At 55.6% G+C, this 13,344-nt stretch overlaps 4 protein-coding genes across 4 annotated transcripts; 3 read left to right on the top strand and 1 right to left on the bottom strand.

Annotated features, from left to right (window-relative positions):
* Positions 1-373: 373 nt before the first annotated feature.
* Positions 374-1,108, top strand: BKA78DRAFT_244347 (uncharacterized protein; the record flags this gene model as incomplete). The annotated part of the gene is made up of 1 exon (XM_066884022.1): positions 374-1,108. The coding sequence occupies one exon, from the start codon at positions 374-376 to the stop codon at positions 1,106-1,108; it is 735 nt and encodes a 244-aa protein (XP_066748910.1).
* Positions 1,109-3,473: 2,365 nt separating this feature from the next.
* On the top strand, positions 3,474-7,605 carry BKA78DRAFT_301474 (fungal-specific transcription factor domain-containing protein). The gene has a single exon (XM_066887359.1). It carries the CDS (start codon positions 3,853-3,855, stop codon positions 7,198-7,200), a length of 3,348 nt encoding a protein of 1,115 aa, XP_066748911.1. The 5' UTR covers positions 3,474-3,852; the 3' UTR covers positions 7,201-7,605.
* A 737-nt stretch (positions 7,606-8,342) lies between these two features.
* Positions 8,343-9,555, top strand: BKA78DRAFT_301476 (uncharacterized protein). Its single transcript, XM_066887360.1, has one exon. The coding sequence runs from the start codon at positions 8,758-8,760 to the stop codon at positions 9,247-9,249; it is 492 nt and encodes a 163-aa protein (XP_066748912.1). The 5' UTR covers positions 8,343-8,757; the 3' UTR covers positions 9,250-9,555.
* Positions 9,556-10,300: 745 nt separating this feature from the next.
* On the bottom strand, positions 10,301-10,801 carry BKA78DRAFT_301477 (uncharacterized protein). Its single transcript, XM_066887361.1, has one exon. It carries the CDS (start codon positions 10,607-10,609, stop codon positions 10,451-10,453), a length of 159 nt encoding a protein of 52 aa, XP_066748913.1. The 5' UTR covers positions 10,610-10,801; the 3' UTR covers positions 10,301-10,450.
* Positions 10,802-13,344: the final 2,543 nt, after the last annotated feature.

Below are 13,344 nucleotides of genomic sequence, written 5' to 3' on the forward strand. Positions count from 1 at the left end.
TGGGCGGGGATCGTGGTGGCGGAGGTGGTGGTTGTCGACGGGATGCAGCGGGGGATCAACCTGCGCCGCCACTTTAACGGCCTGACCCCACCCCCACCCCCACCGCAGCGGCGGAGGCGCGCAGATTTGGTTCCGAGCTCTTATGTTTTGCACGCGCTGTCCACATCCCGACAGTTTTGACGCGTGTGAGGGGCTAAAGAAAAAAGAGCGGTGGAGCAACTGCGCATGCGGAACAACCGACTGTTGTATAGGGCTTTGCAAACTCAAACCGCGAATTGACCTACCTGACCACTACGACTTACCTGTTAATTCGGGGTGGAGCACCCATTCACCTACTTTTCGGCGGACAGGCCTGCCGCTCTCTCTTTATTCTATGTCGCCCCACTCGCCTTCTCCCACTCACCTGTCTTCATCCTCGTCTCAGCTCCGAGGGGAGAACGCTAGACTTGATGCCGGTCATGAGCCTTGCGCTACAACTGCGCCAACATTACCTTTGCAAGATGCCCATGAGGACTCTCTGGTCAACTCCACTCGCCCCATTCGAACAGAGCGGGCGCGCCACGGACGGGTGCGAGGGACTGGGTTGAATAGCTCTCCCTCGCACACGCCAGCTGGCTCGCCAGCGCCATCCACAGTTGAGCGCCAAGGGCCCCCGTTCTCTGATCAGGCGAAGGGAACAAGCAAGACTCCTCCAACAAGCCGAAAAACAGGTCTTTCGTGTTCTCTCTGCGGGGCAACATTCAGTCGACAGGAGCACTTGACGCGGCACGTGCGCAGTCATGCGGACGAGCGGCCGTTTGCGTGTGCAGTGTGCGGAAGGCGGTTTACCAGGAGGGATACGTTAAAGAGACATGAGGCCAGGCATGAAGCACGGCAGAGGGGGGACGGGTGGTGCCTGGCAAGGAGAAAGACAGGAGCATGCTGTTGCAAGCAGAAGAGATGGACGTGGATAGGCATGGACAGGGCCCAAGTGCGGAGAGCATTGAAAGAGCAAGTACAGAAAGGGAGGTCAGCGCCTTGGGAGAGGGAAGCTGGTTGCACACACCGAACAACTCTCGAGGGGTACCAGGTCTACCCAACTCCCGTCTTTCGCCTCTTAGCGATATGACGGAGAGAATCATCGAGAGCGCCGAGGGTGCGTTTGGCCTGCTGCAAGGTTGCAACCAGTTTGACCAGTCTATTCTGTCCTTTTGGGAGAGCCAGTGGGGCTTGGACGAGGAAACGTTCTATACCCTGAGCGCGCAGAAGGCAAGTGGCGCACCAGTATCGGGAGCAGCGCTTCGAAACCAAGAGTTTGGCGGAGATGAATTCGCCAACGCGCAAGAGAATGTGCTAGGAAAAGAAGGCGAGGTTGTGGGTGCTCAGAGGGCCGACTCTCCATTGCCCGCACTTCCTGGAAGCGCGAACATCATCATGACGCGGTCCATCAACGGTGACCTGTCGAAAGGGGGCATGCTCCAGCCAGCCCTATGGACGCAGTCGCGACCGGGAACTCCAAGCAACGCACCGCGCGAGGCTACTGCTTGGGACTCTTCTCGACGCGGCGAGCACACGTACCAGGCAACCGATTCTGCCTCTGGCACGGCACTCCCGACTCGCATGCCACGCGTCAATCTCGAGGCGGTTGAGGACCACTATCACGTTCCGCCAGTCTCTAAAGAGGTGATGCACGAAATTGCGGCGTGGATCGAGCAGCAGAATGCCGTCTCTCCGTCGGACCAGTGCGTCGAGGCTGACGCAGGTCTGTTCAACCGGTTTGTCCAGCTGTATTTCGAATACTTCCATCCCGTGGTGCCGATTCTGCACAAACCCAGCTTCAATCGCACGCGAATGCCATGGATGTTGGTTTTTGCGGTGGCGGCGGTAGGTGGGGAGTACGCAGGCATAGAAATGTGCAAAGCGTACGTCAGTAAGCTCCAGGAGTGCCTCAGGAGTGCCACTTGCGCTTTTGTGAGTCTGCTGTCCCTCTTCGAAACGTTGGCTGATACTTTCAGGTTGAGCGGCACACAGTGCAGACGCTGCAAGTCTGGTTTGCTCAAGTTGTGTTGCTAAGCCAAGTTACCATGATATATTCGGGGAGCAAACCGCTCATCTTGACGCAGCAAATGCACAAAAACCTCTTGCTGACTTTAGCAAGAGGTCTGGGTGCTGAGCTGAAGCATGAAACTTCCTCGTATTCAAGAACGAGCTCTTCGGGAACGACCGAACCTATCGACGTGGGAAAGTGGTGCCGCCGCGAGCAATCCAAAAGAGTAATCTGGGCCGCATGGGTAAGGTTTTCGGATTGACGCACATCTGCTGAGCTAATGATACGCGTTCCAGATGCTCGATGTGGAAAATGCGCTCCACCTCGGCTTGCCAACAATCATGCCACTGTGTGATCACTTGGACTTGGAGCTGCCCTGTCCGGGAGACGTGTGGAACACACGGCTGGATAAACTCAAAGAGCAGACTGGGACTGGGCTTGGCCGAAGACTCACGTTGCGGGATGCTTTGCAGGTCACGCACGACTCAAGCCGAATCTCAGATCTGGATGACTTTCAGAGGCGCATCGTTTTGTTGGCCGTATACCAGGAATCGAGGGACCTGGTCCAAGCAGCGGCATCACTGCAGAGGTACGAGGCCTATCTTTCCAAGCCAAACAAGGTCGGGACCAGCAGTTTCGGGGATGTTGATGCCGTGTATGATGGATGGAGGAGTCGGACGGTGGAAGCTTTGGCTGTCGAGTCGGCAGAGACGAGTAAAGTTGTCGGGCCGACGCGGCTATCGCAGCAGTACTACCATGTCGTGTGCATCCAGCTCTTCGTGCCGCTATCACGGCTTTGCGCGTGCAGCGGATGGATGGCGACGGAGAAGATGACAGATGTGGCGCGGCGCGAGGTATCAGCGTGGCTGGCAAAAGACTTGGAGAATTCGCGGCGGGCCGTGATGCATGCAGCGATTTTGTTCAATATGATGCGCGACAAGGTCAATCACGCCCACGGCGAAGCTCACCACTTGCTGCTGGCTGCGCTGACGCTGTGGACGTATGCAACATTTGGATCTGGGGGCCGCGACGGCGGAAATGGCGTGGTGCGTCTAGACCAGGCCAGCGGCGCAGAGACAAAAATGTGGTTGCAGGATTCGCGTGTGGTCGCGACGGTTGGAGGCGTGGGCAGCATCGAGGGCCGCGAAGGTGGACGGCGGGTGCTGGCCGAGACGCGTCGCATAATGGCCTCGGCCAGAGCGTGGCCTGTTCGAGGACGGATGATGGAAGTGCTGGATGAGGTGTTGCAGAGCGGAAGGGCATCGTCAGTAGTGTGGTGAGATGGTCGCGGTAGCACCGTGTGGAATGTCAAAAGCTTGTCGTGGGAGCCCTGCAGATCCGGGGTGTAGTTGTGGCTCCCCAGTCATGGCGCCCCCATAGTCTCTCATCCAGAATTGTCGCCTTTTCATTTGCTTGGTCCAATGTTGCTTCTTAGTCACCGGTTAGCAAGCTGCCAATGTCCGTGGGGCATTTCCCTACTTCCGCCTCCCACTCTGCCCAGACTCCAAAGGAAACCGACTCTTACGTCTCGACATTGCCCTGACCGCTGCTCTGGTCCAGCGAAACCGATTCTACCGCGCTTGTATCTTTGCAATCATCTTCAAAGTCAATTCCGACTCGCCCCTCATCCTGCCGCCCTCTCACGATCCCAACCGCATCGCGCGCACCCCAGCAAGACCATGAGCTGAGGTCCCTGCGCTCAACTTTACCGTGCACAAGGACTTCTCCGACCTCGCCGTCCATTCTACAAAAGCCTGCAAACCTTTGCCAGGCCCTGTTAGAGGGCGCCTGCTGTCGCGTACAATGCGGGCCTTTTAAAGTCCTTCATGGCGTCGAGCATGAACGACATGGGTTCATATGCGCAGTCCGACGCAAGCCAGACCGATCAGCACGACGACCCGCTGCATATTGCTGATTACGCGTTGCAAGACGACCGCACTCCCAATTCCGCCTCTTCCATCATGTCCGCATTTCCGAAATGGGACGCCATATCCAATGGCCGCCGCGCCGACTTCAACACCATCAACACGAGCATGGACACACCCGACGACGCGAACCAACTGCTTTCCTCCGTCTCCGACAGATCTCCCGCCCTTTTTCCCGCACCTCCCGATGCCAACTCCACCGCCGCGACCGGAGCGACGCCAGGATTAAGCACCGGAGGCGCGAGCGGTGTCCCCGCAAATGGCGGCCTGACAAGCACGGGGAGCGTGGATGGCGTTGATACGGACACAAGTCCCCAGAGCGGTTTTGGGTTGGGCGATCCTTTTGGAGATGGTGGCTCGCAGATCAACACTGGGGACGCGGGCAAGACGGGCGCGAAGAACAACGACCGGGAAGCCGATCCAGCTCCGCCGTGGAGTGAGATGAAGACCAAGGCCGGCAAGGAGCGGAAACGATTACCTCTCGCCTGCATCGCCTGTCGCCGCAAGAAGATTCGATGCTCCGGGGAAAAGCCAGCGTGCAAGCACTGCTTGCGTTCGAGGATACCGTGCGTGTACAAAGTGACGACGAGGAAAGCGGCGCCCCGGACGGATTACATGGCCATGTTGGACAAACGGTTGAAGCGGATGGAGGATCGCATAATCAAGCTGGTTCCTAAAGAGAGCATGGGGACTGTTGCAGCAGTAGGAAGGGCGGTTGTAAAGCCACCTCTTCCGGGGGCGCCCCCAAAAAGCTCCAATGCCAAAAAGCGGCCGGCTGATGAAGCTTTTGGACAAGAGCTGGAGGACTGGTCAAAGAAGGGACCCAATGTTGGAGACAAGCCTCCTGGCCTTCCGCCAAAGGTGGAATCGGAAGAAGGCAGTCTGCTCACCGAGGGCGCGGATGCTTTGCCATCAAAAGAGATCCAGGAACACCTTGCAGAGGTCTACTTTGACTACGTCTATGCGCAGAGCTACCCCTTGCTCCACAAGCCGAGCTTCATGCGAAGGTTGGCTGCAGGCCAGATACCACCCGTCCTGATCCTCTCGGTGTGTGCAATATCGGCGCGCTTCTCAACCCATCCACAAATACGGTCGGAGCCCGCGTTCTTGAGAGGAGAAACTTGGGCAGCTAGAGCCCGCGACATTGCACTAAAACGATATGATACCCCAAACATTACCATTCTAATCGCATACCTTTTGTTGGGCTTGCACGAATTCGGGACATGCCAGGGCGGACGAAGTTGGATGTTTGGCGGCATGGCGCAGCGAATGGCGTACGCTCTGCAACTCCACAAGGATTTGGACCATGATCCGCTGGGCAAAGAGAAGGGCGGCCGCTCGGAGCTCAGTTTTACGGACCGAGAAATTAGGAGAAGGACCATGTGGTCATGCTTCATCATGGACCGCTTCAACTCGTCCGGGACGGACCGCCCGCTCTTTGTAAGCGGGCAGTTCATCCACGTCCAATTACCTATTCGGGAACACTACTTTCAGATGGAAATTCCAGGGCCAACGGAAGACTTGGAGGGCAACGTGCGTAGTCCCGTGCCCCCTGATGCCGGACAGATTGCAGACGCGAAAGAGAACATGGGCGTTGTCGCGTACTTGGTACGAGCAGTGGCCATATGGGGACGGCTGATTATGTTTAATAATCTAGGAGGGAAAGAGCAGGAAAAAGTGCCCATTTGGTCGCCTCACTCGACATTTCAAGAGCTGAAAAAACAAGCTCGACAATTCAAAGAATCGCTACCCGAAAGGCTTCTCTGGACCCAGGAGAATTTGGAAAATCACGAAGTCGAGAAGACGGCAAACCAATTCATCTTTCTCCACATCGTATACCACCAGGTCGTCCTCTTTCTCAACCGCTTCTCTCTGCCATCTCACGCTGGCAGCCGGCCTCCAAGGGACATGCCCCATCAATTCCTCACTGAAGCTGCGCACGCCGCCCTAGACTCTGCGAACCAAATCTCCTTGTTGATCAATGAGGCTCTGAATCACCACGTAGCGGTGCCCTTTGCAGGCTATTGTGCTTTCTTATCAAGTACGGTCCACATCCGCGGAGTCTTTTCGAAAAATCCCAAACTGGAAAACATGTCCAAACGCTATCTGGCCTACAACGTCAAGTACCTGAGCAAAATGAAGCGGTATTGGGGCATGTTTCACTTTGTCGCCGAGAATCTCAAGGAATTGTACCGACAGCACGCGGATGCTGCTTTGCGCGGCCCGGCTGCTATCAACGGCACCCAGACCAACATTTTCCAGTACGGAGACTGGTTTGATAGATACCCCCATGGTGTGTCGCGTACAGACTACGAAGACCCAGCTGCCGATGTCCAAAAGGAAGCTGGGACTGATGCCGTCCTTGGTCAGAAAGCAGACCTTCAAAGCGTCGAGGAATTCTTCGCCAGTCTTTCTCCAACCAAAAAAGCAACCGAACCAGTAAAGAAAGCCAGACGTGGCAAGAACGAAAAGGAAGACCGCTCAAAATCCATTTCTGGTGCAGGCCGCTCACCAAATCAATCCGCAAAACAAAAACAACAAAACACCCCAACCTCAGCCCCCAACCAGCAGCAATCCGCATCCGGAAATGTCGATTCCGCACTCTCCCTCTCCTCACAATCCCAAAATCAGCCCTTTAATGCCTCCCCCAATTCCGCCACCTCCCCTGGATCCGCCTTTCCCGGTGGCCCCATGGTGGGGCCCTCCTTCAATTCTCAACCCATGTCCGCACTCGACCGGCAAATGGTACTTCAGTCATATGCCACCTTCATGGACCGCAACGAGCCCTTTGCTCTTGATCCCTCCGCTCTGTCCGGGACGCCAGGCTTCGCTGATCCCGCCAACCCTTCGGCCCACGCATCTGACAACCTCTTCCCCTGGGGCTCAGGCAACCTGGGCGCTGGTTTCGGTGCCGCTGCTGGCGGCGGCATGGGCCATGGGGTCGGTGGCGCCATCAACGACCCCTCGCTCGCCTGGTTTATGCCGTTCAATATGGAACCGCCGCTGCCGACGGGCGGGTCGGCGGGCAGTGGGAGCGGCGGCCTAGGCGACGACAGCAGTGGCTTCTTTGCCGGTTTTGGCGGGCTGGGCGTTGGATTCGGCGGGTTCGGCTACGATGGGGGAGGAGGCAGCGGCGGCGTCGGAGGTCCCTCTGACTTGGGGTTCGAGTTGGGCAGCGGTGGGAATGAGGGCTCAAGCGGCAATCAGGGACCCGCGACGTCGAGAGGTGGAGAAGGCTTTGTGCAGTGAGCACTGCGCTTGCATCGACTGTATCGTTGGTCAGTTGGACAACTTCAGTCATCTCGTTACACATATTCCCGCAACATAGACGGATGGGAGGAATCTTTGTTTGATTCACAGGCGTACTCAGCGTTTTCCTCGTCTGTCGCTGTCGGCTTTTTTCAGCGAATCGCTTTTGGATCTTTCAGACGCTCATCTTTTGGATAGCTAACTACATACCTCAACCGCGCTTTACATACGATGACATGCGGATGGCAAATGAAAATAGGAAAATGAGCGTATCTAGCAAAGGATGAATAAACGCCTGTTGATGCGAAGCAACATTGTAGCAAGCCCTTTTCCTTTTGTTCCGCGGTTGCCTTGTTGGTGCACAACTCTCTGTGGAGGTACAGCATTTGATGCTGGGAGTATCTTGACTTGGCGTCATGAGGTGGAATAGCATAGTCCCGCTAAGGAAACGCTGACATCGTTGGTAGTCGTCTCGGAAGATCATGAGCGCCGCTTGTTAGGCCTCCTCGCGCAACAGGAAGGCGCGTCTGGGTGCCTTCCCGCCGCTGCAACACCCGCCTACTTCACGGAGAATCCCACACGCAGAACTTCATCTCTCACCTCTCACCTACCACCATCTCCTCTCTCTCTCCTCAACACGTACGCATGGCGACTCCCCACGCCTACAACCTGCCTTGAGCTCGACGCTCACATCTCCGCTCCCAAGCTCCTTCCGTTTGCCGTCGAAACCACACCACGCCATTGCCATCGCCTTCACCTGCGCTGCGACGGATCTCCAGCAAGAATTGCAAAAGGCCGCTGGGCTGCTTGCATCTGAAGCCTCCCCGTGCTTACGGGAATCAGGCAAGTCTTGATCATTCCAGCTCGCAGGCTACGCAGATGCCTAGACAGTGCTTCTCTTGCTGACTTCGGGGGAAGGCGTGCGAGCATCTTTTGTGGTTGGACAGGACGGCGTTGCGACTGCTGCCGTTATGGTCTGAGCTGGGCGTCTTCTTCGAGCCTCACCCTATCTTCCGGGCCTCGCTGAGCTCTTGGTCTCTTGTTGAGCATGGCGGGCGCTTCCCAACAGCTGGCACGACGCCGGGCAGCGAGAGATGCTCTCTCTACTCAAGCAAGCCCTGACGGCCTAGCTAGTCAGGTATGTTGCGGCTCGTAGCCAGAAGAGATTTTTCGTACTGACAGAATGCATCGACAGGGCGCGGAACCAGATGAGGTTACTGAAGGACAGCTTGAGGACTCGCAGGTATCGACCTCACTCTCAGACGTCGTAGTTAGCACGTCGACGGCAAACTCACCGAAGAAGTCTCTCGAAGTCGCGACTTCAGGGAGAGACGAATCCGGGCGTTCCACACCTGAAGCGACCCAGGAAGACTTTGTGGACAAATCCGATTTGAGTGTGCTTGCGGACGTGCTTGATGGTGCCAGCAACTATGACGAAGGAAGCATGTCACCTGAAAGAGTGAGAGCCCTCGACAAACTGGTAAGTCAAATTGGCCTCGAAGGCGGCGGGTCAGCTCGGCTTACAGATTTGCGTGGCGACGGAGACTCCCTGACTTGATGCGTCTCTTGGACTTCTACAACTCGCAAGAAGAAGATCGATCTCCCGCGCCGAATGCCCAGAAACGAAAGCTTGGACAGTTAGGAGAAGATAGACTCGATCAAATTTTAAACCAGGCAAAAATGAGGCGACTTGAAGTCAAAGCCCAGGCGCTGGAGGACGAAAACAAGCAGCTCAAGGAGACGATGGAAAAGAAGGACAAAGCTTCCAGTGACCAGCTCCGGAAAGTCAGGGAAAGCAACGAGAACTTCTGTGACGAGGCCAGCATGGTGGACGAGGCTCTCCGACCAAAGCTCACGTTGAGCATTACGCTTGGTCCGCAGCGAATGAAATTCGAACTTCCGCCTACGGCGCTCCGCAAACCCTATATCACCTACACGAGAACGGCGAGAATGGACAAAGTGTACAACGTGCGCCGAACGCCTGATTCAGCAGTTGCTAAACAGTTACAAGCAATCAGGAGTGAGCGATCACGGGAGCGAAACACATGAGACGACTTGGGCACACAATCCCCCTTTTCACCCACGAGTCCCATGAAGATGTTGAGCTGGACTGCTCAGTCCAAAGTCAAAACTGAAGGGTGGAGTATGTTTGCTCCTCGTAGCTACATCCTGCATTGTTCTTTCTGTGCACCTTGCTTGGAGAAATACAGCTAGCTTGCCTGTTTTTCGGATTTCGACTGGTTAGTTGATAGCCTATACTTCCTTGCTACCAGTTTCGGGAAAGACCTAAAGTTGCTCGGACGCTTCCAATACTCGTTGCATGTCCAGGGATCTCAAATTGGAGTCTAAAATTCTCAATATTATCATCAGTTTTCTTCTATTCTCTGTGACTCAAACCGACGAGACCTGCGCCAACTGACCAAAGGCAAAGAAGAGCAAAACACCAGCACCAAAACTGCTCCTCACTGCTCTGGTTTCTTCCACCGCTATTTCTACCACTGCTGGTGCATCAAATACGGCTTTGCACCCTTGGAGTAGTAATCTGCACTGTCACTGCAGAAAGTAAGGGTGGAGGTATAGACATCTTGGTACGTCTATCTTGCATCTCAACAAAGGGCTTGCTGTCATTCTCATTGTCTGTCTCGCTCTTATCCTCGGAGATGGTCGGCTTTGGCGAGAAGTTTGCCCGAGGTCTGGATGTACCCCGCGAGTTGTCGGTGTTGGCAGAAGAAGTGTGGGCCTGGAGTTTGCTTCCTTCTCCTTACTTTGTGCCGCCATCCGCTTTCCTACGTGCAGAGTATCTGTAATTTTCGTTGTCACTGTACAAGAAACTTTCTCGTGCATGTCGCTTTCTGTCGGTAGTCGGCAGTCAATAGCCAGCACACGGCAGTCGAGTTACACAACCTACTTCTCCATCGCATTCAACCTCCTTGCATGTCACTCCCCGCAATCTACGCGCCAAAGGCCAACCTACTTCCTACTACACTTACCTACAGCACAAAACCTGGCCAATCCAATGTACCAAAGAGTACTTGACCCTGTACATGCGCAAGCAGCGCATCGCACAAGCGCCGCGCCGTCCAATACACCACAAGATCCTGTACCTACCCAAGAACATCCGCATCTGGCCACCATCCATCCACCACCTACTTTTCTCTTGGCTTGCCAACCTTCTACCTTACTTAGGCACCTTGAACTGGGTGCATCCACCGCGGCCCTCGCGCTACGCAATTGCCGCTGGTACATCGCATCATCCAATACTCGTCCCAGCCACCTGGGATGCCGGCGAGCGCCCAACATGGTATGCCGCCTTCAACCACCCACAGCCCAACCAATCAAGACCAGCTCGTAGGTAAGGCAGGACTACGATTCGCACATGCGTCGCGGCAGACGTGCAAAGGATGTACATGCATGTACGTCACTCGCAGTATGTCGATGGAGTGGACATCCAACTTCTCGGCGCGGCAGCCAACTTACCTGTCCGCGCCCCGCCCACACCATCAGGCGCACGCAGCACTCCGACCCAACGCGAATGAGAGCGTCAGAGGTGAGGGATCGTCAGGCCGCCGTAGGTCTACCTGCCTGCTTTTTTGGTATCGAGCAGTGGGTCGCGGAGGTCAGCTCGACGAGGATAACCTCAGCGCGCGGGACCCCACCCCGCCCCGCCACTCCTACCCACAAATTGCTCTCCGCGCTCCGCTCCGGTGGATGGCCTTGCGCTGCGCTGTGGTGTGCTGCTGAGAGCGGACAGCTTTGAGCAGGGCGGCGGGGTTGTGTCGGTCGGTTGGTCGGGGTGAGTGTATGGAGAGCTGAGCTGGGCTAAGGAGCTCAGCTGCGATGCATTGCGCCGCGAAGATGGAGTCGCTATGTGATGGAAAGGGCGAGAAGGGGTAACCCCTGAGTGCACACCACCTTCATCGCAACAGTTTGATGCGTTCCAACGTCCAGCGATAGCGCTTCAAATCACCACATTGCGTCGTTCATGTCGATGGAAAATGATAAATGTATCCGCCTGCCAGCGAACAGTCTTCAGACTCATAGAGCCAAAAAAAAAAAGACACACTCCCTCCCAGACCGGCAGTTCAGTCGGACTGACTTCACGACGCCCCCACCTCCCAGTCAGTTTTTTGCCAGTATTAGTTCGGACTGTCGTTTCGTACAGACGCTCTGGTTGTTGACGAGGAATGAAATGCGCAAGAGGAGGACAGAACGTAGAAGATGATATACCAACCAATCAGGCGCTCGGACCATCCGATTTCGGGTCTTTCACATGGAAATACAGGTCAGGAGGAAGGGGGAGGGGGTCATGAGAAGAGGGGACCATCCGATTCCGGTTCCTTCACATGGAGGTACAGGTCAGGAGGAAGGGGGAGAGTGTCGTGTGGAGAGGTGTGGTCAAGCAGGTGCAGTGGGTGATGAGAAATGGTCGATTCCGAGAATCTTTGTTGCTCAATGAAGAATATGTAGAGAAGAAAAGTGTTTAGGCTCCTGACGCTTCGAACATGGAGAATCTCCTCTCCAAACGGATTGGTACAAGGAGCATTCGAGCACTTGCATTCAAGTGCGCGACGACTTGGAGCTAAGCCCGGTGGACAGGCTCGATGTTAAGGGGGCAACCGAAAGATCTCGAGACTGCAATTGTGGAGAGAGGGAAGGGTGGTGTCGAGAGTGGTGCTAGGAAATGTGAGGTCGACAAGACATGGCCAAACTCACTGGACTTGGAAGCTCTGAGCGAAACTTTCACCTACCTGTGACGCACAGACAAACCCCAATCTGAACCCCTTCTTCCCCTTCCAGCCTTCTTTCTCTTTTCTTCCCTCAGCCTCCCTGATCACACTAAGAAGATCCGGTCCAGAGCCTTCTCGAACACTCTCAGCAAGCGAGCATCCACAAACAACTCCTTGCTCTTCGCTATTTCAGACACTCACCAACGAAACGAGACAACCCCAGCATCCCCAGCCCCCTTCGAAGCGCGAGGGCGCGGCATTAAACAGATCGACTCCTGGCGCCCAGAGTCCTCAGCCCCAGCCCCAGCCCATCAGACCCCTAGCGCCTGATGAAGCGGATCAGATACGATACGGGAATCATGCGTTTCCTTCCTCTGACAACGTGATGCATCGTCCTGTTGAATCATGGATAGCCGCCGGGAAGGGCACGTAGGGCTGAGGACGAGGACGAGGCTGAGGCTGAAGAGACGAGACGGGATCAGGCTCGGCTCGACTCGGCCGGCCGATTCACATTGGCGCTGATTGAATTTTGTTGAGCTGAGTTGGGGAATTGGTGCGCTGGCTAGTTGGATCGCGGGATCGTTGGAAGGTCTTGTCGCGCGGTAAGTTGGTCGTCGAGCTTGCTCATCGATGCGCTGGCAGGCGGGCCCGCGCCGCGCCGAGACGGGGCTGCTGGCTGCGAAGCGGAGCGGAGGGTGCTCGGCGGTGAAAGAGAAACTGATGTGGATTTATGAAGACAATGTTGTGAAGTCGCAAGAGAAGTGACTGTGGTGGTTGATGGGGGTTGAAGTTGGAGAGATGCAGGTGGGATAGGTGGTAGTTTTTGGACTTGCGAGAGTACACTCCAAAATCTGTGTTGGACAAAACACGAACAGGGCCGCCGCTAGCATTGAAAGAGACTAAAGACCAGTCACAAATGGTGACGGCCGCCATCACCAACGGTCAGCGGGCTGACTGTCAAGAAAGTAAGAAAATGGATTCGGTGAGGGTGACGATCCATGCCATGTCAACCTTCACTGTATTCCATTCCCTCCGTCTTCTTGTCTCGTTGCAGGGTCCTGTCAGTAGCGGTGACGCTGGAGATGCTCATTCTCACGTCACTTTTGACGTTACTGTCCGGAGGTGCGTGGATTCTGCAGCAGTAGGGGTCTGCAGAAAGCCAGGGCGACGTCACTGACGTCACTGGCACCCCTGATGTGCAGTCGATGCGACGCGTACAGTGCCCAGATATTGCGCACACGGACTCCCATCCCACGTCTTCGAGAGATGGTATTGGGGGTCATGAATGAGTTGGGCCGCTTTGCGCAAGTTGTGCGGTCATCAAGTGCACCAGAAAAGAAACCAAGCGGCATAATGTTGGATGACTGAGGAGTCCTGCGGGAGTAGGACGTTGTTGTGTGCTGACAATAGGGAGAAG

The sequence above is a fragment of the Phyllosticta capitalensis genome (genome assembly GCF_038381095.1).
Source record: "Phyllosticta capitalensis strain CBS 128856 chromosome Unknown BKA78scaffold_1, whole genome shotgun sequence".
Classification (NCBI taxonomy): domain Eukaryota; kingdom Fungi; phylum Ascomycota; class Dothideomycetes; order Botryosphaeriales; family Phyllostictaceae; genus Phyllosticta; species Phyllosticta capitalensis.